The 22,373-nt window shown below is 37.3% G+C and overlaps 1 protein-coding gene across 2 annotated transcripts in view; it reads right to left on the reverse strand.

Annotated features, from left to right (window-relative positions):
• The window catches only part of ZRANB3 (zinc finger, RAN-binding domain containing 3), a 189,728-nt gene that overhangs the window by 73,514 nt on the left and 93,841 nt on the right, over window positions 1-22,373 (reverse strand). For both annotated transcript variants that reach the window (XM_005868874.2, XM_014541779.1), the window contains exons 3-7: window positions 19,871-20,049; window positions 18,288-18,519; window positions 16,647-16,732; window positions 6,714-6,885; window positions 5,239-5,355 (exon numbers count right to left, since the gene is read on the reverse strand). In XM_005868874.2, coding sequence (XP_005868936.1) covers window positions 5,239-5,355; window positions 6,714-6,885; window positions 16,647-16,732; window positions 18,288-18,519; window positions 19,871-20,049 — 786 coding nt within the window. The remainder of the gene's footprint in view (window positions 1-5,238; window positions 5,356-6,713; window positions 6,886-16,646; window positions 16,733-18,287; window positions 18,520-19,870; window positions 20,050-22,373) is intronic.

The following is a 22,373-nucleotide window of genomic DNA, read 5'->3' on the forward strand; positions in this document are numbered from 1 at the left end:
CTAGTATATATATAAAAGACTAATATGCAAAGCATCCCAGCGGGAGTTCGACCGGGAGTGGTTAGGGGCAATGAGGCTGGCAGGGGAGAGCAGTTAAGGGTGATCAAGCCAGCAGGGGAGAGTGGTTAGGGGTGATCAGGCCAGCAGGGGTGAGCGGTTAGGGGCGATCAGGCCAGCAGGGGAGTAGTTAGGGGCATCAGGCAGGCAGGCAGGCAGGCAGAGGTGATTAGTGGTGATCAGGCAGGCAGGTAGAAGAGTTAGGGATGATGAGGCAGGAAGGCAGAGTTGTTAGGGGCAATCAGGCAGGCAGGCGAGTGGTTAGGGGCAATCAGGCAGGCAGAGTGGTTAGGGGCGATTGGGCAGGCATGCAGAGTGGTTAGGGGTGATCAGGCAGGCAGGCAGGCAAGCGGTTAGGAGCCATCAGTCCTGGATTGTGAGAGGGTGCAGGCCAGCTGAGGGACCCCCCCCCCACCCTGTGCACAAATTTCGTGGACAGGGACTCTAGTATTTAAATAATACTGTATTCTAAGTTTGAAAGTTTCTAAGAGAGTGAATCTTAAGGGTCCTCACCATAAGAAAAAATATTTTGTGAGTATATATGGTGATGGATGTTAACTATATTTATTGTGGTGATCATTTTGCCATATACACAAATATCAAATCATTATGTTGTACACCTGAAACTAAGAAAATGTGTGCCAATTATACCTCAATTTAAAAGAAGTTAATTCTTCCAAATTAACCTACAGGTTCAAAAAAATACCAATCATAATTGTACACACTTAACAAGCTAAATTTTTTTAAAATCCTTACCGAGGATATGCTTTTATTGACTTTTTTAAAGAGAGAGGATGGGAGAGAGAGAGATACATCAACTGATTGCCTCCCATATGCTCTCCAATTGGAGATCGAATCTGCAACTTAGGTATGTGCTCTGGCCAGGAAGTGAACCTGCAACCTTTTGGTGTATAGTACGACGTTCTGATCAACTGCGCCACCCAGCCAGGGCTTAATAGGCTAATTTTCAAACTCATAAAGGAAAGCAAAGGGCCTACAGTAGACAAAACAATTATGAAAAAGAATAAAGTAGGGCTAAACACAATGTGATTTCAGGACTTATTATAGAGATAATCAAGCCACTTTAGTGTTCTGTAAGGTTATATGTACAGTACGATCAATGGAACAGAATAGGAAGCCCAGAAACAGACTCACACATATATAACCAACTGATTTTTTATGAAACTGCCAAGATAATTTAATGATGGAAAAACAATCTTTCCAACAAAGAATGCTGAACAACTGAAAACTCATATGCAAAAAACCCCAAAGCAAAAACAAGTCACCCTCCACCCTTACTCTGTACAATACAAAAAAATTAACTCAAAATAGTGCATAGACCTACATATATACCCTAAAGCAGTGGTTCTCAACCTTCCTAATGCTGCGGCCCTTTAATACAGTTCCTCATGTGTGGTGACCCCCAACCATAAAATTATTTTCATTGCTACTTCATAACTGTAATTTTGCTACTGTTATGAATCGTAATGTAAATATCTGATATGCAGGATGTATTTAGGCGACCCCTGTGAATTGTTTGTTCGATCCCCAAAGGGGTTGCGACCAACAGGTTGAGAACCGCTGCCCTAAAGCTATAGTACATTTAGAAGAAAACATAGGAGAAAATCTTTGTAAACTTGGATCAAGCAAAAATAAATTAGGATTCTAAAAGCACAAAACATAAAAGAAAAACTAGATAAATTTTGGACTGTTTTAAAATTTAAAATTTTTATTCTTTCATAGACAATGTTAAGAAAATAAAAATGAAATTCACAGACTTGGAAAAAATATTTGAAATGACATGTATGTTAAAGGACTTGTTTCTAAAATATATTAAGAGCTCTTATTATCCAATATAAATTGGGCTTGATAAGAATAGACACTTTTCAAAAGAAAATGACTAGTTGAAAAGCACATGAAAACATGTTCAATGCCATTAGCCATTAAGAAAAGACAAATGAAAATAACAATGAGGTACCAATACATACCAGAACAGCAGAAATTAAAATGACTAATAATACCAAGTGCTGACAAAATTTGGAACAACTGGAAATCTCATACATTTGCCTATAGAAATGCAAAATGGTATAGCCTTTTGGAAAACAATTTGGCAGCTTTTTAAAAAATTTTATTTTTTATTGATTTCAGAGAGGAAGGAAGAGAGATAGAGAATCATTGATTGGCTGCCTCATGTATGCCCCCTACTGGGGGGGGCATTGAGCCCGCAACCCAGGCATAGATAAACTAAAATTTAAAATATGACCCAGATGTCCCATTTCCAGTGAACCTGGGACTCAGTCCGCAGGCCGACGCTCTATCCACTGAGCCAAACCGGCTTCGGCTTTGGCAGCTTTTTAAAAAATTTTATTTTTTTTTGATTTCAGAGAGGAAGGAAGAGAGATAGAGAATCATTGATTGGCTGCCTCATATATGCCCCCTACTGGGGGGGGGGGATTGAGCCCGCAACCCAGGCATATGCCCTTGGTTGGAATCGAACCTGGGACCCTTTAGTCCGCATGCCAACACTCTATCCATTGAGCCAAATAGGTGCAGTGATGGCGAACCTTTTGAGCTCGGTGTGTCAGCATTTTGAAAAACCCTAACTTAACTCTGGTGCCGTGTCACATATAGAAACTTTTCGATATTTGCAACCATAGTAAAACAAAGACTTATATTTTTGATATTTATTTTATATATTTAAATGCCATTTAACAAAGAAAAATCAACCAAAAAAATGAGTTCGCATGTCACCTCTGACACACGTGTCATAGGTTCGCCATCACTGGGCTAGGGCCAATTTGGCAGATTTTTATAAAGATAAACTAAAATTTAAAATATGACCCAGATGTCCCATTTCCAGTTATTTATTCAAGGAAAATAAACAATGTCCATGCAAATATCTGTACATGAATGATTATAACAGGCTTATTCATAATAGCTGAAACTAAGAGCAATCCAAATGGCCATTAGTTGGTAAAGAAATTTTTAAAAATTGTAGTATCCATATATTATAAAATTATTCAGCAATAAAAGTGAAAAAACTAATGACATGCAAAAACCTGTCAACATTCAAAAGCTTTATTGATGCTAAGTGAAAGAAGCTAGACATAAGGCTACTTACTATGTGACTCCATTTTTGTGACATTCGGGGAAAAGCAAAACTAGAGTGATAGAAGCAGATCTGTGACTGCCAAGGTCGAGGGCTGCACGGGAGGGAAATGACTGCAAAGGCACATGAGGAACTAACAAGTTAAATAGACAGACTCATAGATGGAGAGCAGGCAGACAGCTCTGGGGTGGGGGGACTGTTAGGGGTGGTGGTGGAAGAATTGAGAAAAAAAAGAAAAAGAGAGAAAGAACTCATGGACATGGACAAGAGTCTGGTGATTGCAGGGGGAGGTGGGTGGGTGGAGTAGAAGAGGGTATGGGAGAGATAAATGGTGATGGAAAAAAATAAAATAAAGAAAAAGAAAGAAATTAATTGAAAAATAAAAGGTACATAAGGAAACTATTTTAGGGAAATTATTTTAAGGAAACTATTTTAGAAATTAATTGAAAAATAAAAGGTACATAATGAAACTATTCTTTATCTTGATTGTAGTGATAATTACCTAATTTTATATATATATTTATATATATTTATACACACACACACACACACGGGTCTTGGCCTATCCTCTGCAACCCCGCCTGGCCCCTCCCACCAAGGCCCCCTGCCCCCCATCTGTAGGCAGCCCCTCTCCTGCCACCGCCGCTCACACCCATTGAAGGCATGGAGAGATTGGGGCCAGTGCCAGCAGCGAGTGCGATCGGAAGCTGCTGCCCCAATCGCCCTTCAGGAGCAGGGGGAGGTGGAGAAGCCTTCAGGGGCGATCAGGGCCTGCAGCTGCCGCTTGCACCTGCTGATGGCACCGAGCAATCAGGACCAGTGCCAGGCACTAGCAGCAGGTGTGAGCAGCAGCTCTGGCGCCGGCTGCGGGTGAGAGCGGGGCTGGCACTGGCAGTGGTTGCGAGCGGCGGCTCCAGCGCCAGCAGCAGGTGCGAGCGCCAGGTGGGACCGCAACGCGTGGGAGCAAAGAATTTTCAGTAACCACCAGAGGCTTGCCCTGATGGCAGCGACCAGCACCCCGCCTTGGTCTGGTGCCCCCGCTCACCTGCTCCACCATCCCACCACGGCTGGTGCCCGCCATGCTCTGCGCATACCCCCTGGTGGCCAATGCACATCATAGAGACCCGTTGTTCAGTTGTTCCGGGTGTTCTGCCATTCAGTCTATTTGCATATTAGCCTTTTATTATATAGGATTTGTTAAGCCTCATCAATTTATATATTTTAAAAGAAAAAATTTCACTGTATGTAAATTGTACCTTAATAAACCTCACTTTAAAAATTATGTTATAAAATATTTCAGAATTGGGAGAAGGATAGCACTCCTTAGGATGTTTTTAAGTTCCACATGCTGGTGGAAACAACAACATGTGATGAGTCTAATTCATGGGCACACTGAGATTTAAAAACTAACACTAAAAAAATGTTTTTTAATCCTCACCCGAGGATAAGTTTGTATTGACTTTAGAGAGAGAGAAAGGAGGGGAGAGAGAAACATCAATATGAGAGAGAAACATTGATCGGATGCGCACCCCAAATGTGCCCCGACCAGGGGTTGAACCAGCAACCTAAGTATGTGCCCTGACGAAGAATTGAACCTGCAGTCTTTTGGGGTACAGGGCAATGCTCCAACCAACTGAGCCACCTGGCCAGGACCAAAACTCTAACACTTTTTAGACAAACAGAACATGCGCACATTTATGTCTGTAGGGAACTAAAAACATAATACCAATAAAAAATAATTGAGAAATTAAAAAGATTAGTTGTAGCAATTATGCAGTAGAACCATAGAAAAGGCTGATAATGAAGATGAATATATGTATGTCCTTTAAAGTATAAAATACCATCAAAGTGTACCCTTTTATTAGAAAGAGTCAACATATGGATAGTAGTATAATGGTGTTCAATATACTATTGTTTACTTTGAATATGTCTAAATGTTTTTCATTATAAAGAGTTAAAAAATAAAATGGCAGAAATGTTACAATATGCAAATAAGCTACTTAAGTAAAACCATCAAAGTACCTTAAATAATTTGTATCAAGACACACACATGATGGCCCAGCAATGAGTACCTTGGCAATAGCAGTCTGTTTAAACATGCGAGTAATCAACCCCATAGCAGTCTCAGTGGCAACGGAATTTGGAGCTCTCATTAATTTTTCCCACTCTTCAAAGCTGGCATTCAATTCCTGTGTGGGAGAAAGCAACAGTGTTTAGACATGAAGCATAAAGAACAGAACAATTAATGCAGTAATGAATCATGTCCTAACTTCTTTCATATATATAAAAATATAAAAAGAAAATTCCCTAAGATGCCAATGTGTTCATTTAAAGACATGGAGGCAGCTTAGTCACATGTTCACACCAATGGCAGAAACTAACGATACGCTGTAGGTGAAAACCTTTGCTAACATTATAAACCAAACAACTGCAGCTTCCTCTTAAGGGAAAACATTTTGTAAAGTAAACATAAAAATGTAAATACATAAGAAAAAAGCGCAGTGAAGATGTATATGGTAGCAAACTATTTTTATAAAGAGATATGATGTTACTTAAATAAAATCAAATAAAAGACTTGGGGGATATTAGTTAAATAAAAATATAATATAATCATACATTCTCTTATTTTTCTTTCAAATGCTAAAATAGTGGATAAAGGAAATTGGATTATTCTTATTTTTCCAATAACATATTGCTCAATGTTTATAGAATGCTTATTCTAAGATTTCAAAATAAGCCGAAACCGGTTTGGCTCAGTGGATAGAGCGTCGGCCTGCGGACTGAAAGGTCCCAGGTTCGATTCCGGTCAAGGGCATGTACCTGGGTTGCGGGCACATCCCCAGTAGGAGATGTGCAGGAGGCAGCTGATCGATGTTTCTCTCTCATCGATGTTTCTAACTCTCTATCTCTCTCCCTTCCTCTCTGTAAAAAATCAATAAAATATATTTAAAAAAAAAAGATTTCAAAATAAAACAATGCAATAAATAATCTTTGTCAACAAAGTTATGCCAAGATTTGAAGAAATTTCAGAGAATATATAAGCATTGCACTACCAAAAATGTATATAAAGATTTGCTAAATACAATTTGGCTTTCTGATATGTTTAACTTCACATCTTACATGATCACAGAGTTTTAAGATTGCAAGAACGGGGCTGTCTCTAAGTTATTTTAAAGGACAGCTACTTATACTTAAAAATAAAAAAATCCTAGAAGAAGAAACACAACTTCCCTTGCTTCACACCCTACAGAAACTCAGAATTCTTAATACTAAATCTTTGTTGTAATTGAATTACTTTTTTTCTATATTCAGCAGAAATATACTTTTTAATCACTAGGATACTGAATCTTTTCACATTATATGACTAAAGTTAAATTCTTCCTGCTCGGTTCTCAAAATAATACAAAGCCAATACATATGCTCTATTAATTAAATCTATTTTAAGAAAGCAGACTTTTCCTCCTGTACAATATGAAATATGTACAACCTTTCTTAGTATAATTTTAAATGATTTAAAATAAGACTTTCAATCAAAAAGGGTTCTCACCTTGGCTGCTGCTGATGGAAGGTCGAAAGGAATACGCTGTCTGATTTTAGGGGGCAGCTGGGTTAAAACGTCAGTCTTTAGCCTTCTAATCATTATGTCACTTAATAACTGATGAAGTTCATTAAGATTTGACGCCCCTCTACAATCCCACTGAGACCTTTTACCAAAATATCTGTTAATATGAAGAAAAGAACATGCAGTAAGAAAACAATTTATCCAATGTGTTCTTCCTTTAAATGGTAGGAGCCATGGCACTGCTTTTACTGCTATTTTTTTTTAATGCAAATTAGTTTCAAAAAGCTCAGCTTGAGAAATAGTTATGAATAAGATTACACATAACTTTCAGCCATAGGAAATACTAGTGTCTAAACGTACTGTTTACACTGAGTTCATGCAAGGCTGGGTGAGCTGGTCACTGTGCCGACCACTGGCAATTCTGGGTGGGCTCCCAGGGCAGGCAGTGAGTTTATCAGATGTAGCCCTAACGAGGCACTCACTGCCAGTACACCAGCCAGTCAGCAACCAAACCACCTAAAACATCTCCACACCCTGGGAGGTATTATCTGGCACCCACAGCAAAGGAAATAAAAAAACAACAACAACCCACTGTGAAGGAGAGAATGGGAGGATACAATGTTTACTGGTAGAAGTCAATGCAGGCAGCTGACTTGGTAAAGAAAGGAAGCTACAACTTAAAATGCTTGCAAAAGGTAACTTTCCCCCTAGACCTCCACGAAAATCAGGAGTTGGAAGCACCAAGGACTGTGGACAGGTGTTAAGGTAAGGGTTGAAATATAAATATTTAGATCTGGTGGATCTACCTAACCCATGGTCGGGTTTTAAAATTTGGTTTCTATCTCTTTATTATTATTTCCTTTATGTTTACACATCTTTTTTTTTTTTTAACTTTCTCCACACCTTCCTTCCGTTCTTTGAGCATCTTTAAGACAACTGTCTTAATCTTTTCCTATGAGATCTGTCATCAGATATTTTTCAAGAGTTTCTGTTGACTTATTTTTTTCCTTTGAATGGATCAAGTGGGATTGCAAGGCTAGTACAATATTCATAAATCAATAAATGTGATACATCACATAAATACAATGAAGGATAAAATCACATGCATATCAATAGATGCAGGAAAAAGCATTTGACAAAATCTAGCACCCATTTATGAGAAAAACTCTCAGCAAAGTGGGAATGGAGGGAAAGACAACAACAAAAAAAGGAGCATGTTAAACAGCACCACACAAACTGTAAAATCCAGATGACAGTAACTTAGCTTATTTAGAAAGTTAAAATAAATGAATAAAACAAGGAAATAGAAAAGATTAAGAGACTAAATCCAGAGTTTAAGAGAGACATAAGAGCCCTAGCTGGTTTGGCTCAGTGGATAGAGCGTCGGCCTGCGGACTGAAGGGTCTCAGGTTTGATTCCGGCCAAAGGTACATGCCTGGGTTGCGGGCTCGATCCCCAGTAGGGGGCGTGCAGGAGGCAGCCAATCAATGATTCTCTCTCATCATTGATGTTTCTATCTCTCTCTCCCTCTCCCTTCCTCTCTGAAGTCAATAAAGAAATATATTTTAAAAAAAAAAAGGAGAGACATAAGAGATATTTATCATTTATAATGCATGAGTCTTATTTTAGGCACTGATTCAAACAAATGATGGGGAAAAAAACTTTAAAAAAAGAACTACAAATTTATGACATCCACAAGATAACTGGAAATTTGAACATTTACTATATTCTTAAAATATTAAGAAATTATTATTAATTTTAATTGTTTAAGCATGATAAAGGTATTATAAGTTTTTTAAATGAGTCCTTACTATTTAGAGATATGTACTGTAATATTTTATGCACAAAATGTGATATCTAGGCTTTTTTCCCAAACAACACAGGGTAGTGAGGGTACATGGGAGTATAGGTAAACCAAGAGTGGTCATGTGTTGATAAATGTCAAAGCTGATGAAGAAGAGTACATTGGGGTGGGGTGGGGGTGTCATTATACTATTGAAATTTTTCCATAATAAAGTATTAAAAAGAAGACCAGAAAATAAATTAAGAAAAAAAGTGATGGAATTCAGGAACTTGGGAATCTACTAGAGTAAATGGCAACAGAAAACACAGGACGATGGCTCTTCACCATCTATATATATAAAAGGCTAATATGCAAAGTGTCCCCGTGGGAGTTCACGGGGAGACTAGGAGTTCTATCACTCTCTATGACATGCGCTGACCACCAGGGGGTGACAAGGAAGGAAGGAAGGAAGGAAGGCCCCAGCAGGCAGCAGGCAGCGGGGGAAGGGAGGCCCCAGCCGGCAGCTGGAAGGTCCTGATTGGCCCTGATTGCCGGCCAGGCCTAGGGACCCCACCCATGCACTAATTTCATGTACTGGGCCTCTAGTACCTAAAGAAAAACCATCCAGACTGGAGTAGAACAGAAGCTATGGGATGGGAGGCCTCAAGGAAAAAGAAAAAAGATTATTTATGTGCTTGTAAGACCTTTCGGAAGTTGACAGAACTGTTGGTGTCTTTGAGTAAAAAAAAAGAAGTGATGGCTATATAGAAAACCAAAAGATTTGGCGGGGGGTGGGGGAGAAATAATTATAAGATTAAAAGTCAACCAAGAAAGAAACAGTCAACTACTTGATTTATTAGAGAATGTTAATTTATTTAATCTGTTTATTCTATTTATTCGGTCAATATAAACATGGACACTGAACTACCAAATAATTCAAACACTAGAAGGAGAATGGAAGGAAGGTGGTGTCAAGGGGGGAGGGGATGTTAATTACTGCTCTTTTACCTTTTAGTTTTGTAATATGGACAAGTTATTTAACCTTTCCAAATCTCAGTTTACTCTAGATAATACATCTAAAATACATGGCACAGTATCTTATATATAAAAGGTAATATCATATAGCCCATGAAAATGATATATTTTAGTTATTGATATAGAAGATATCCTAAAAATAGTGCTACATGCCGAAGCCGGTTTGGCTCAGTGGATAGAGCGTCGGCCTGCGGACTGAGGGGTCCCAGGTTCGGTTCCGGTCAAGGGCATGTGCCTGGGTTATGTAGCCCATGAAAATGATATATTTTAGTTATTGATATAGAAGATATCCTAAAAATAGTGCTACATGAAAAAGCATATTACAGAAGAGTATGTATAATATGGCTCTATTTAGATAAAAATTGTCTTCTATCTATCTATCTATCTATCTATCTATCTATCTATCTTTATGTACTTAAGCAGAGAAGCTACCTAGAGGGAAAGTTATCAAAACACATTAGTAATGGTTATCTCTGGACAGTGCAATTCTAGTCGATTTTTTACTAATTAAATTTTTTTTCTTTGTTTGATTTATTAAATATAAATGATTTCCCCCAAAGCAGTAAACTATCTTATAAATTAGTAAAAATAAAGGAAATAATCTTATAAAGATAATTTTAAAGCACGAGACAAGGTGATGCTAAGTGAAATTAGCAGATGATAGCATTACAATCAGACTCTATTAAAACTATGTAAAAATTATTAGATCTACAGACAAGGTAGACATAAAGAAAAAATGAAAACAATTTACTGGTTACTATAGTTAGATTATGGTATTTTTCCTTTCCAGTTTTATTGCTACAGTGTTATATATTTTTATTTTCAAAAGTACATATATATGAGTATGTATATTTTATAAGTTCTTACTCATATTACTAAAATCTACTTGCCTATTAAGTTTCACTCCCTGATAATAGCTTTGCCCTCTGAGGCCACAAAGACAAAAGTCTAATTTCTTCAAAATGACAGATCTTTAAATATTTAAGACAGACTCCCTCTAGGTCTTTTCTTTAAAAAAAAAATTCCTACAGGCTTTCTAAGATCAGGCACTATGTCTTTCTCATCTTTCTATTGCAAGCATCTCTGAAATAATGTCTTAATTATAGCAGGCAATCAATAATATTAGGTATTTGTTCAGCTGAATATGAAATCCCCTCATCATTCTGGTCACCCTTTCCCAGATATGTTTTCACCTGTTAACATGCTTCTTAAAATAGGACTTATAGTTCCCTCTCAATTCCTTGTATTCCTTGCCTCCAATGACCTTCTAAAATCTGCTCCAACCATTCATTCCACTCCTACAGCTATAAACAGTGCTGAAAAATAGCTCTACCTGATAAATTAGATTAGTCCACCTTTTCATTTATACCCACTACATCTTTACTATTCCATCAGGACCTACGGTCAACTGACTGCTCCACTTTCACCATATCCACAAATTCCTTCCTGCCTTCACACCCATCCTCACCTTGTTTTGATCTCTGAGTCCATACATTAGCATTGTTATGATCAATATAACATAATTTCACAGTCTATGCATCAGAAGCTCATGGGGGAAAAGAATCTTCAATGGCGCCTTCTCCAAGCCTGTACCTAGGCTGCTGGGGAAATTATACCTTAGAAAAGACTGCTTCCTCTATAGATGTAGAATTACTAATCTCAAGTGGTTACTCAGTGCTGTTACCAATTCTAAAACACTAGTCGTGTTACCTCATTCTCCCATTAAGCAAAATTTCAAACCATGTCAACATTCATCAAACTTTTAACCCTATATGTTTTCCATTTCTCTGAACACATGACTGTCCTTCCCATTTCACAGAGAAGATAAATCACCATATGCAAATTCCCTAAATTTCCCACCACCTCAGAAACTATTATATATTCTCAATAATACCATGCAGCCATAAAAAGAATGAAGTTATTTATATATACCAAAAAAGAACAAATAAGGACAGCACAAAACAACATTTATGTTTTTAATATACTACCACTTATGTAAAAATATACATTTGCTTGAAAATGCACACAATTTCTGTGGGAAGATTAAAAACTAAATATAGAAAATAAAAACTACATATAGTTGCTTAAAAGGAGGGAAACTGAGGTGAAAGAGATTTTTCAAAGTAAATACTCAGTACTATTGGTTTGGAATTTTGAACCATGCGAAAATATTGCCCCCCAAAAATAACAAACAAAACTAGTAAATATAATCATGTACGTCCTTTTCATGCTTTAAAATCCCACAATGCATGGGCTGGTGGGGGAGCTAAAGAGTTATTATTTCATGGGCACAGAGTTTCAGTTTGGGATGATGAAAGAGTTCTGGAGATGGTGGTGTTTGCACAATAACGTAAATGTACTTAATGTCACTGAACTCTACACTTAAAAATAGTTAAAACGGTAAATTTTCTTATGCATATTTTATTACAATTAAAAGCCCCACAATACTAAAAATTAAAACACAAAACAAAACACTCTCCAGTGCTTCTTACTGCTATTATGATCAAGGACAAGACTCTGACCAAGACACCATCAGCTCAAGAATATTCAACTGAACCAGATTTCTTTTAGTTCCTCAAGGTATCTTCCTGGGATGCAAACAGGGATCTACCACTGGCAAGATGCTTCCTTCTGTCCTTTGTACTTGATCAGTTCTCTCTACTAAACTCGGCCATAACACCCTTTACTTCCCTTTTATGACTCATCACAACTATAATTTCCTAGTTAGCTGAATTAAAAACTCAGTGAAGGTTAGGACCATTGAGTCTTGTTACTGAATGCATATTTGATGCCCAGCATATGGCATCGTATATAACAGATAACCTATAAATATTTTTTGGATGAATGGATTAATTAAAAATTAAACCATAATCCAGATGTACTCTAATCAATGAGTGGAGTAGAGCCAGGCCTTACTCTGTTTCTTTAATTAATGTGTCTTAATATTACTTTATTTTTATCAGTTATGACAGACAGTTGACTTCCATTTAGTGTAGGGTTATTCAAAACCATAAATCTTTTTGAACTGAACTACTAATAATAGGTGGGAATTTCTCAAATCCCTTCCACACAAAACAGATTTTCTAAACATAAGTGCAGAATTTATGCTATTAATTTTTATCTAATTATTTTTCAAACTTGTCTCTGCCATATAGGCTATTAACTATTTCTCCCAGATTTGAACCATTTGCAAATGGAATAGACCTGACCTCTATTTAGCCATGGATGAGAATTAAATGTGACAGTGCTGAGGACAAAGAACTGTGCAATTTCATAAGAGACATTTCTTGAAGCTGACAATGACCTATTAATTAACACTTTTGGGGAAAGGCTATAAATATATTTAATATGTATTACTACCCAGAATTTTCCCTCTCATAAAAATTTAAACAAACGATTTCTCCTATGAGGTGAATCCAGCACAAAATAACAGTGATAAAGAAAGTTTAGGAAAATTTGATAAATGGCTATAAAGATATTCTGGGATATTCTTAACCTTCAAGCATGACATCAGGGAAGGCAAGTATGTCCTCCCACAGTGTGGCTTTCGAAGGTGACTGCTGATAACAGGGTGCTTGGCTGGATTATCTATGTGACCTCTCTAAGTAAAAGGACATTTATTGAAGTTACCATTCCCTAAGACTTTCTTACTTTCTCAGTGAAAAAGTAAGAGGAAGTCAGATCCAGGGCAAGCCATTAAGCTCAGCAGATGTCTGCAAAATGACAGAGGGGGCTGGGTGATCTAAGTGCTAATGGCTGACAACTGAATGTGCTGCCTTTTCTAAGTCATATTTGTATTTATAGCTTCCTCTAAATATAACCTAGGAGAGTGAATGATGTAAGGGATTTTGGGGTACGAGATGTTCTGGTTGAGTAATACTCTCTCTGTGCCTTTCAAATCAAAGGTGGTTACCTATACCTAGACTTCTCCAAACCACATTCACATTAGCATATTTGTTTGTTATCACTTGTTTTTTTTAATAAACTTTATAATGGCAAAGTTATATTTTTGCCCAAGCTTCACTTAACTTTATTTTGAATATAGTCGTGACATTTCAAATATGAAATGAATCTAGAACTGAATAACTAACCATAATTTGCTTTCTGCAAAATTATAGTGTGAAAATGACACCTTCATAGAATCAAAACATTATGGGGGGAAATTAACATTCCACTGACTAACTTAGAATGCCAGGAAGTGACTTGATTTGAATCAGAGTCTATGAAGTCATAGTGCTTTCAAAGTAAAGAAGTAAAGGAATAACATAAAACTTTTGAAATGGAATCTAGAAGAAAATGCCACTTGAGAAGCACAATAATAATCTTGAAATGGCTCTCTCTAGTAAACAGGAAATAGCCCACAATCTTCCCATCATAAAGCACTTCATAAAGATAATCTTTTCTTTGAAACAACTTTGGTATTAATAACCAAGAAAGGAACAGGCATATACTTCTGCTGTTTATGACAAGTCCTAATCCAGTTAGTGTTTGCTTATGTAGGCAAACTTTGACATTTATAGTCTGCAGGAATTGTGAGTAAGTGCTTGCCAACAATATCTGGTATCATGCCTATTTGGCATTGTATCTTAAAACTATTTATTATTTATGTAGAGAAAGACTGAATTTTTAACAGCAACTTTGTGCTAGGACACCTTAATGAATTCCTTTTTGTTTTGAACATTTTTCAGCTGATCCTTTCAGGTCTTGCAAATGAGTAATATCAGTGGCAAATACTGATAATATTGCTTTTCTTTCCAGTATTTACCTCTTATATTTCTTTTGAGAAACAACTGATAGTGCCTCTAAAATAAAGGTAAATTGTGGTCACAGTGAACATCCTTGCCTTTATTTTAGTGTTTCATGTGATGGTGGCGTTGGGCTTAAAAACATACACGCACACATATACATAAACATATATATTGCACCCTATCTAATAAAGAGGGAATATGCTAATTGACCACCCCGCATTCAAAGATGGCGGCACCACAGCCAATAAGGAGGGAATACGCTAATTGACTGCCCCACCCTCAAAGATGGTGGCGCCCACAGCCAATAAGGAGAGAATATGCTAATTGCTGCCACGCCCTCAAAGATGGCAGTGCCCACAGCCAATAAGGAGGGAATATGCTAATTGCTGCCATGCCCTCAAAGATGGCGGTGCCCACAGCCACAAGATGGCGGCGCTCAGTCCCCTCAGCCCTGCTGGGGCGTCTGCCTCCAGAGTCCCCCAGTCCCCTCAGCCCCCTGTCACCCAGGGCCACCCGAGGCTTGTGCTGTCGGCAGTGGCAGCAGCAGAAGTGTGATGGGGCGTCGCCTTCCCCTGATCACCGGGTTGCCTCCTGCCCCTGAGGGCTCCCGGACTGTGAGAGGGGGCAGGCTGGGCTGAGGGACCCCCTCCAGTGCATGAGTTTTCATGCACCAGGCCTCTAGTATATGTATATACAGTTATAATTACACTCACACATATATACACCTTAAATTTATTATTAAAGACTATATGTAATCAAGAATGGATGCTGAATTCCATCAAATTACTTCTCAGCATATATGGAGAAGATAAAGTTTTTCCCTGAGTTGTTAGCATGGTAAATTACATTAACACTTTTCCTAATATTAAACTATGCTTGCATTCCTTATAAAAATTCCATTTGCATATGGTTAGTATATTGGACCTTTTAATTAGTTTCTGGATTATACTAATATTGAAGATTTCTACATTTACAGTCTTTGGTAGAAAAAGTCCTTGTTTTCTTTTTTGTTGTGCTATCTTGTCTGAGGAACTCATATCACAAAGAGCTGATTTTTATATTATGCACAGATTTACAGTATACCAACATGAAAAAAAGCCAATAAATTTAGTAGAATGAAGGGCAAAGAACATAAACAATTAACTGAAAAAGAGCACAAATGACTTTTACATGTATGAAAAAATCTTGACTACATTTAATAACATAAGGAAACAAATATGCATTAAAACTACTCTCAGATCACATTAGGAAGATAAAACATTTTATATTAGAACATGTTGGCAAAGTGCGGGGAGACAATCTTCCTGCTGGTGGGAATATCAATTGGTATAACTTGTGTGGAGCATAATTTGTCAAAAAATATATAAAATATAAAAATGCACATGGCCTTTTTACCAGCAATTCCACTTATATAAATTTATCTTACAGATTTATTCCTGTGTGTGTCATGAAATATTAAAATAGCTAATAATTATTGAGTTCTCACTATGTGCCAGTCACTGTTCAAGCCCTTTATAAATATTAGCTCATGTCAGTTTCATAATAATTCTGAGGCAGAAATATCATTCTCTGTTTTTAGCCCTGAAGAAACTAAGGTATAGGGAGGTAAAGGTACTTTCCTAACATGAAATATCTGGTAAACACTGGATGTGAAAATAAAACACTGCTGATCTCCCCTAGTCTCCCATGCTCTGTGCCACTACACTGCCTCTGACCATGTGCAAGTTACTCATTGCTGCATTGTATGCAACAGCTATATATCACAAACAAATGCCGATTAGCAGTAGGCTAGTTAAATAAAATACAGTGCATCCAAACAGTGGAACACAAGCAATATTGAAAAAGAATGCCAAAGCTCTTCCAGTAACCGATTGGAAGAATCTCCAATTCATTAGATGAAGACAGCAAACTGCAGAACAGTGTGTAGATTATACTACTATATATGTAGAAATAAAATGAACTATTATTGTGTGTGTATATATATAATCATGTGTGCTTTTTCATGCATAGAGTACCTCCAGAAGAATACATAAGAAACTGTCAACACTGGTTACCTGCAAAGGGAAATGGCTGTCTGTCACTTTCCCATAATGTGCATGCTCAGTTAGTCAATACAAAAAAAAAAAAAATCATTCCAAAAAATAAAGTAAGTGGAAGGTTAAAAATGAAGAAAAATTGCCATTATCTACTCTTTTTTAAAATTTCATACATAGGTCATCACATACATAAGATTTTACTTGGAGAAATTATTCCACAAGTGTAAAAAACACTGGAACAAGGAATGACTAATCAAGCTGCATGTGCACAGTAAATATGTGAGGATTAACGCTTATAGAAAATAGTTTGTCTTACCTGACATGTGCGTTACAGTATCTTTTGGCATATTCAGTCCATGTTCCAAATTTTTGTGGAAAGAGAGCTTCAATCTGCATAAAAAGCTGTAACAATGCAAGTGTTCTCAGTATGTTAAAATATTATTAGTCAATTATTACAATGATAAATCCAGTTAATAAAATAATAAAAAGTAAAAAAGGAAATCTACCTCTTCTTCCTCAAGGGCCCTCCTTCCCCTCCACCCCCCATTCCTGCCATCCTGTTCTCCAGGGATAACTGCATCCTTTTGTTAAACATACATTTATGCATTTTCTATGTCTACATAAGTATAGGTACATATTCTCTTTCATTCACATGAATAGGGTCCTATTATACATACACAACTAGAATTTGTCCCCCCAAAACATGTCGTCGACATAATGTACATATATATTGCTTTTTCTAACTTCGTTTTAAAAATTCTGAGCAATGTATTATAATAACAAAGCTCTGTTTAAAGGTTACATAGCAACCCATTGTGTAGATGTACTGTAAAATGTTTATTTAAAAAAATGTTTTTATTGATTTTATTGATTTCAGAGAGGAAGGGAGAGGGAGAGATAGAAACATCAATGATGAGTGAGAATCATTGATCGGCTGCCTCCTGCACGCCCTTTACTGGGATCAAGCCCACAACCCGGGCAAGTGCCCTGACCTGGAATCGAACCGTGACCTCCTGCCACTGAGCCACGCTGCCTGGGCCATACTGTAAAATGTTTGTTAAACAGTCTCCTATTAATGGATATATAGGGGGTTTCTAGCTTTTATGTAATTACAAAAATTAATGACAATGTAGGTCTGTATGTGTATGTGTGCATATATAAAATATACTAGTATATGTAGGTGAAGGTATATGTACTACATCTACATTTATCTATCATCTATCCATCCATCCATCTGTATTTCTTTTGGATAGGTTTGTAGGGTATATGTTAAAAATTGAAATGTGGGTTTAAGATAAATGCTTTAATAGACAGGGCTTCCCTGGGTTACAATAATCCTTAGACTCATAAGAGTTTCACCCATTATTTCTTCTTCTCAACCCTTTAATCACTCCATACCCCACATGCCTCTCACAGTAGTAAAAGCTAAATCGGACATCACTCAAATGCCTGATTCCTCTATTCTAATTAGATACTCTATTTGGTCTACACCTAAGTTCTCTACCTTCCCAAACATGGATTTTAAAGTGAAAAAGAAACAGAAAGAGGTTATGCAATACTGTATAAAATATATAAAGATATATCTTTATAAAAGATACAAAGTTGATTCAACTCCAATCCTAAGGAGCTTATAATGTAAAATAGACTTAGGATAAAATGAAGATTAAGGCCACAGAACAACCAGAAGAACACAAGTGTTATTTACAAATTTGTAATAAAGGTAAAAACTATGTGTGTGTTTTATAGCAAATACAAGCATGGCTAAGGATCACATGTAACTAGATAAAAGTCACAGTAAAAGATATATGTAATCATTAAGAGCAGTTTAGAAATTCCCAAAGTGCTCTTTTGGCATTTGAGGAATCTAATTTAACATTTCACAGGTGACTGATTCTGTTTTCTAGGTTGTTTTTTTTGTTTGTTTGTTTTTTAAGCCCAAGCATAAGGATTTTAATACCTCTTCAGGCCTTCCCAAAGCGGGAGTTCCCGTCAGAAGAATGGCTCGTTTGGCTTTCTGTACTATTGGCAATAAAACCTTGCTGCGAGTTGCGTTTCTGGACTTCATGTAGTGTGATTCATCCACTATCACTACACTGAAGTTCTGAGTGTTCAGTGCATCTATCAAAGTCTCTGCATCTGTCGTTAAGAGACCGTAACCCAGAACTGTCACTTTGCTGGTCGATATTCTCCTAGAAAAGAAATCCATGTACTTTAAAAATACTATTTCAGTAACCAATTTATCATAAACAATACAACTCTTTGGGAAGAAACACAAGGAAAAATAAGAGCAGAAGGTACCACCACTGAAACCCAATTTCTCTTAAGACTTTATAGTCTTTAAATATAATAAACCCTAATCCAAAATTTAAAATTTCGTTAATCAAATCTAACCTTTTTTTTGTTAAATGCTCTTTGGAAGCATTGACATCCAACAAGCTATATTTTACTAGGATAAGAAGATAACTTTGTGAGAACGTTTGCTTTCATGCACCTGTGATCATGAAGAAAGTGGATACTCAAATATTAGTTGGCTATTCCAGGAAGCCTTCCCACAAACAAGATAGCAGTTTCTTAAGCCAGGTGCTACTGGGATTTTGAGCAGGACAATACTTAGTACTCAGGGCTGTCCAGCACCCTGAAGGGCATCTCACATTCCTGGACCCTCCCATTCAAGGCCAGTAGATTTCCTGTCACAATGACAACGAAAATGCCCCCGGCCCTAGGTCGATGAAGTATAAGGAAAAGAGGGGGTACCACTTCACACGGAGATTCATTGGGCTAAAGTGATCCCTGATCTCTTGAACTATCTTTATAATTCAAATGTCTATAATATTCTTTATCATACTATAATGAAATTATTCATTTACATATTTATCCCCCTTATTATATCACTAGAGGCCCAGTGCACCGGTGGGGTCCCTCGGCCTGGCCTGCAGGGATCGGCCTAAAACTGGCTCTCCGACATCCCCCAAGGGGTCCCGGATTGCGAGAAGGCGGTTCTCGGGTGACACACCCCAGAATCGGGCTCCCTCCTCTCTGGTTCCGGTGTGTCACCCAAGAACTGCAGCTGCCAAGTCACCTCAGCTTGGCAGCCCTGTGTTGAGTGTCTGCCCCCTTGGTGGTCATCGTGCATCATAGCTACCGGTTGGACAGTTGCTTAGGCTTTTATATATATAAATAAGATAGGTGAGGGCAGGGGATGTGTCTTATTCATTTTTGTATGTACAGTGCTATGATACTAAGGAGTTTGTAAAATTAAATAGACAAATAAATGCATTGAAAATAAAACATGTCACTTTGCACTTTCTATATACCACCAGTGATGATACAGGAGGGAGTCAATCTTCTGCAGTTCTCTACCCCCTAATAGAAAAGGAAGGGCTCCTAAACACCCAGTACCAACACAGCAATCACATTTTTTTTTTTCCATAATGACAAATGCATTTTCAGCCCTGGATAAATCTACTTAATATACAGACTTATTTGATATATACCAATTTTGGCACTTTTCCCCCACAAATACTAGAAAGTTGTTCTTACCCAACATCAGTTTTATTCTGAATAACACTGATTTCTTCTGGATCTAACTCTGGGATCCATTTTTCTATTTCTTCTGTCCAAGGATACCTCAGAGATGAAGGGACCACTATTAAAAGAGGCCATTCCTCCTTATAGAAGTAAGCGATGGCAATTGCCTGGATTGTCTTTCCTAGACCCATCTAAATTGAAAATAAATAAATAGATAGGCAGATAAACAAATATGAAGGAGAAAATATTTTGTAAGAAAATATAAAATATTTTATTTAAGAGTATTATTATCCAAATAATTTTCAAATATAAATTCAATTATATTAGTTAATTAAATGTTCAAGATTATGATGACACTTAAAAGCCATTAGAAAAATTATATTATTTTCAAACCATTTGTGATTGAACTTAGAGACAAAATGACCCCTACTCAAAAATATTAGTATACTGGTTTCATATAACTTAATATTATAAAGATTTATGTTACCATTTATAATTTCTCCTCTTAGAGAACACAAGAGGAATGCCTTACCTTTAAACTACAAAATCATGGTATTTCAAAGCTAAAATAAGCTCTAAATCCTGTACATTTTACAGGGGAAGTCAGCACAGAGTAGTTAAATTATTTGTTCACCTTAACACTTAACTGGTTGCAACACTAGCATGATGCCTGGGGCCCAGGTGTCTGGTGTCCTCCCACCTGATGGTTTCACTCTGACAGCACACTGCCCCATCTCTAAGCTGTACCACTTAAAAAATAGTTACTAGATGAATGTTTATAAAGGACTCATCCTGTGCACTGCAGTTTATGAGATGGCCGAGGACTTGAGGATAGTAAGTATGCAGGATTTTGGGGTCTTTTACTCAAGTTTTTTTCCTTTCTGATATTTTTCTCTTCATGTCCCAATGGCACAATACATAGTTTGGGAGCTAGACAGAGCAGCTGTCTGTGATAGAAACAGGTATAAGCAGCCTATTTCAACTATGCAGCTTATGGCTTTAAGCAGGGGTCCTCAAACTTTTTAAACAGGGGGCCAGTTCACTGTCCCTCAGACCGTTGGAGGGCCGGACTATAGTTTAAAAAAAAACTATGAACAAATTCCTATGCACACTGCACATATCTTATTTTGAAGTAAAAAAACAAAACGGGAACAAATACAATATTTGTATTTGCATGTGGCCCGCGGGCCGTAGTTTGAGGACCCCTGGCTTTAAGAATAGAAAGAATTGAACATTCAGTGATGCATCTAGGCAGCTGAGGAAGAAGAAGGGAAAGCCAATTCTGCAAGCTATGAATGTACTACTTTATTAGGTTTGGAAAATTCTAAATAATTTCTTACTATTCCTAGCTATCTTATCACACACTTTCCTAAAAACATAAAATTATAATTGCCTTTTAAGAACTAAACTATTAAACTTAAAATATTAAGTATCAATTACAAAATAAGGAGACATCTTAAAAAGAAAAAATTGGTCCCAAGCCAAGAAGTTTTGAGTTTAACCAATGGAAGGGTTAATTTAAGGAGATAATGTGTTGAATACAAGAAAAGGGTATAAAGAGTCTGACTCCATTTTTAATGTTTGAATGCTGACAGCTTTTAAACATCATCAGTCCCCTTTACCACTCTCCCCAAATTTTGGGAAGGTGATAAGAAAACATGGGTGCTGCCCTAGCGGGGTTGGCTCAGTGGCTAGAGCGTCGGCCTCCAGACTGAAGGGTCACGGGTTCGATTCCAGTCAAGGGCATATGCCTGGGTTGAGGGCTCGATCCCCAGTGGAGGGGCGAGCAGGGGCAGCCAATCAATGATTCTCTATCATCATTGATGTTTCTATCTCTCTCCCACTCTCCTTCCTCTCTTAAATCAATTTATTTTTTTTAAAAAGAAAAGAAAACATGGGAGCTACTTCCTTGGTCACCTGAGGGAAATTCAAGCACACAGCCTGACCCACATAATAAGAACCCTCACCCTAGACCCACCTGGTAAGTCCAATAAAAATCCAAGTTAGTCTACATTTCTTGTTTTATTTTTTTTAAAAAGAAAAGAAAATATGGGTGCTACTTCCTTTGTCACCTGAGGGAAATTCAAGCACACAAGCCTGACCCACATAATGAGAACCCTCACCCTAGACCCACCTGGTAAATCCAATAAAAATCCAAGTTAGTCTACATTTCTTGTTTTCTCAAGCCGCTTTCATCTGCTTATGATCCTACTCTCCCCCAGAAAGCTTTATTATCTGAGTAATAAATGTTTCCATATCCTGTGGTCATCTGTGTAGCATCATCATTCCTGACATGTGAACCAAATTTTGGCGGCAGAGTCCACCTACCTCTTCTAAGATGACCACAGCAAAGGAAACACCATTCCTCAATATATGTTAACAAGCAGGCATTGTGATTTATATGAGCAGTTTTCCTTGAGCTTTGTCAGCTTGAGTGAAATCTCAAAATCTGACCAACATGGAATCATGAAAATAATGATTTTTCTGGCCCTAGCCGGTTTGGCTCAGTGGATAG

This window comes from Myotis brandtii, unplaced genomic scaffold, assembly GCF_000412655.1.
Source record: "Myotis brandtii unplaced genomic scaffold, ASM41265v1 scaffold278, whole genome shotgun sequence".
Classification (NCBI taxonomy): Eukaryota; Metazoa; Chordata; class Mammalia; order Chiroptera; family Vespertilionidae; genus Myotis; species Myotis brandtii.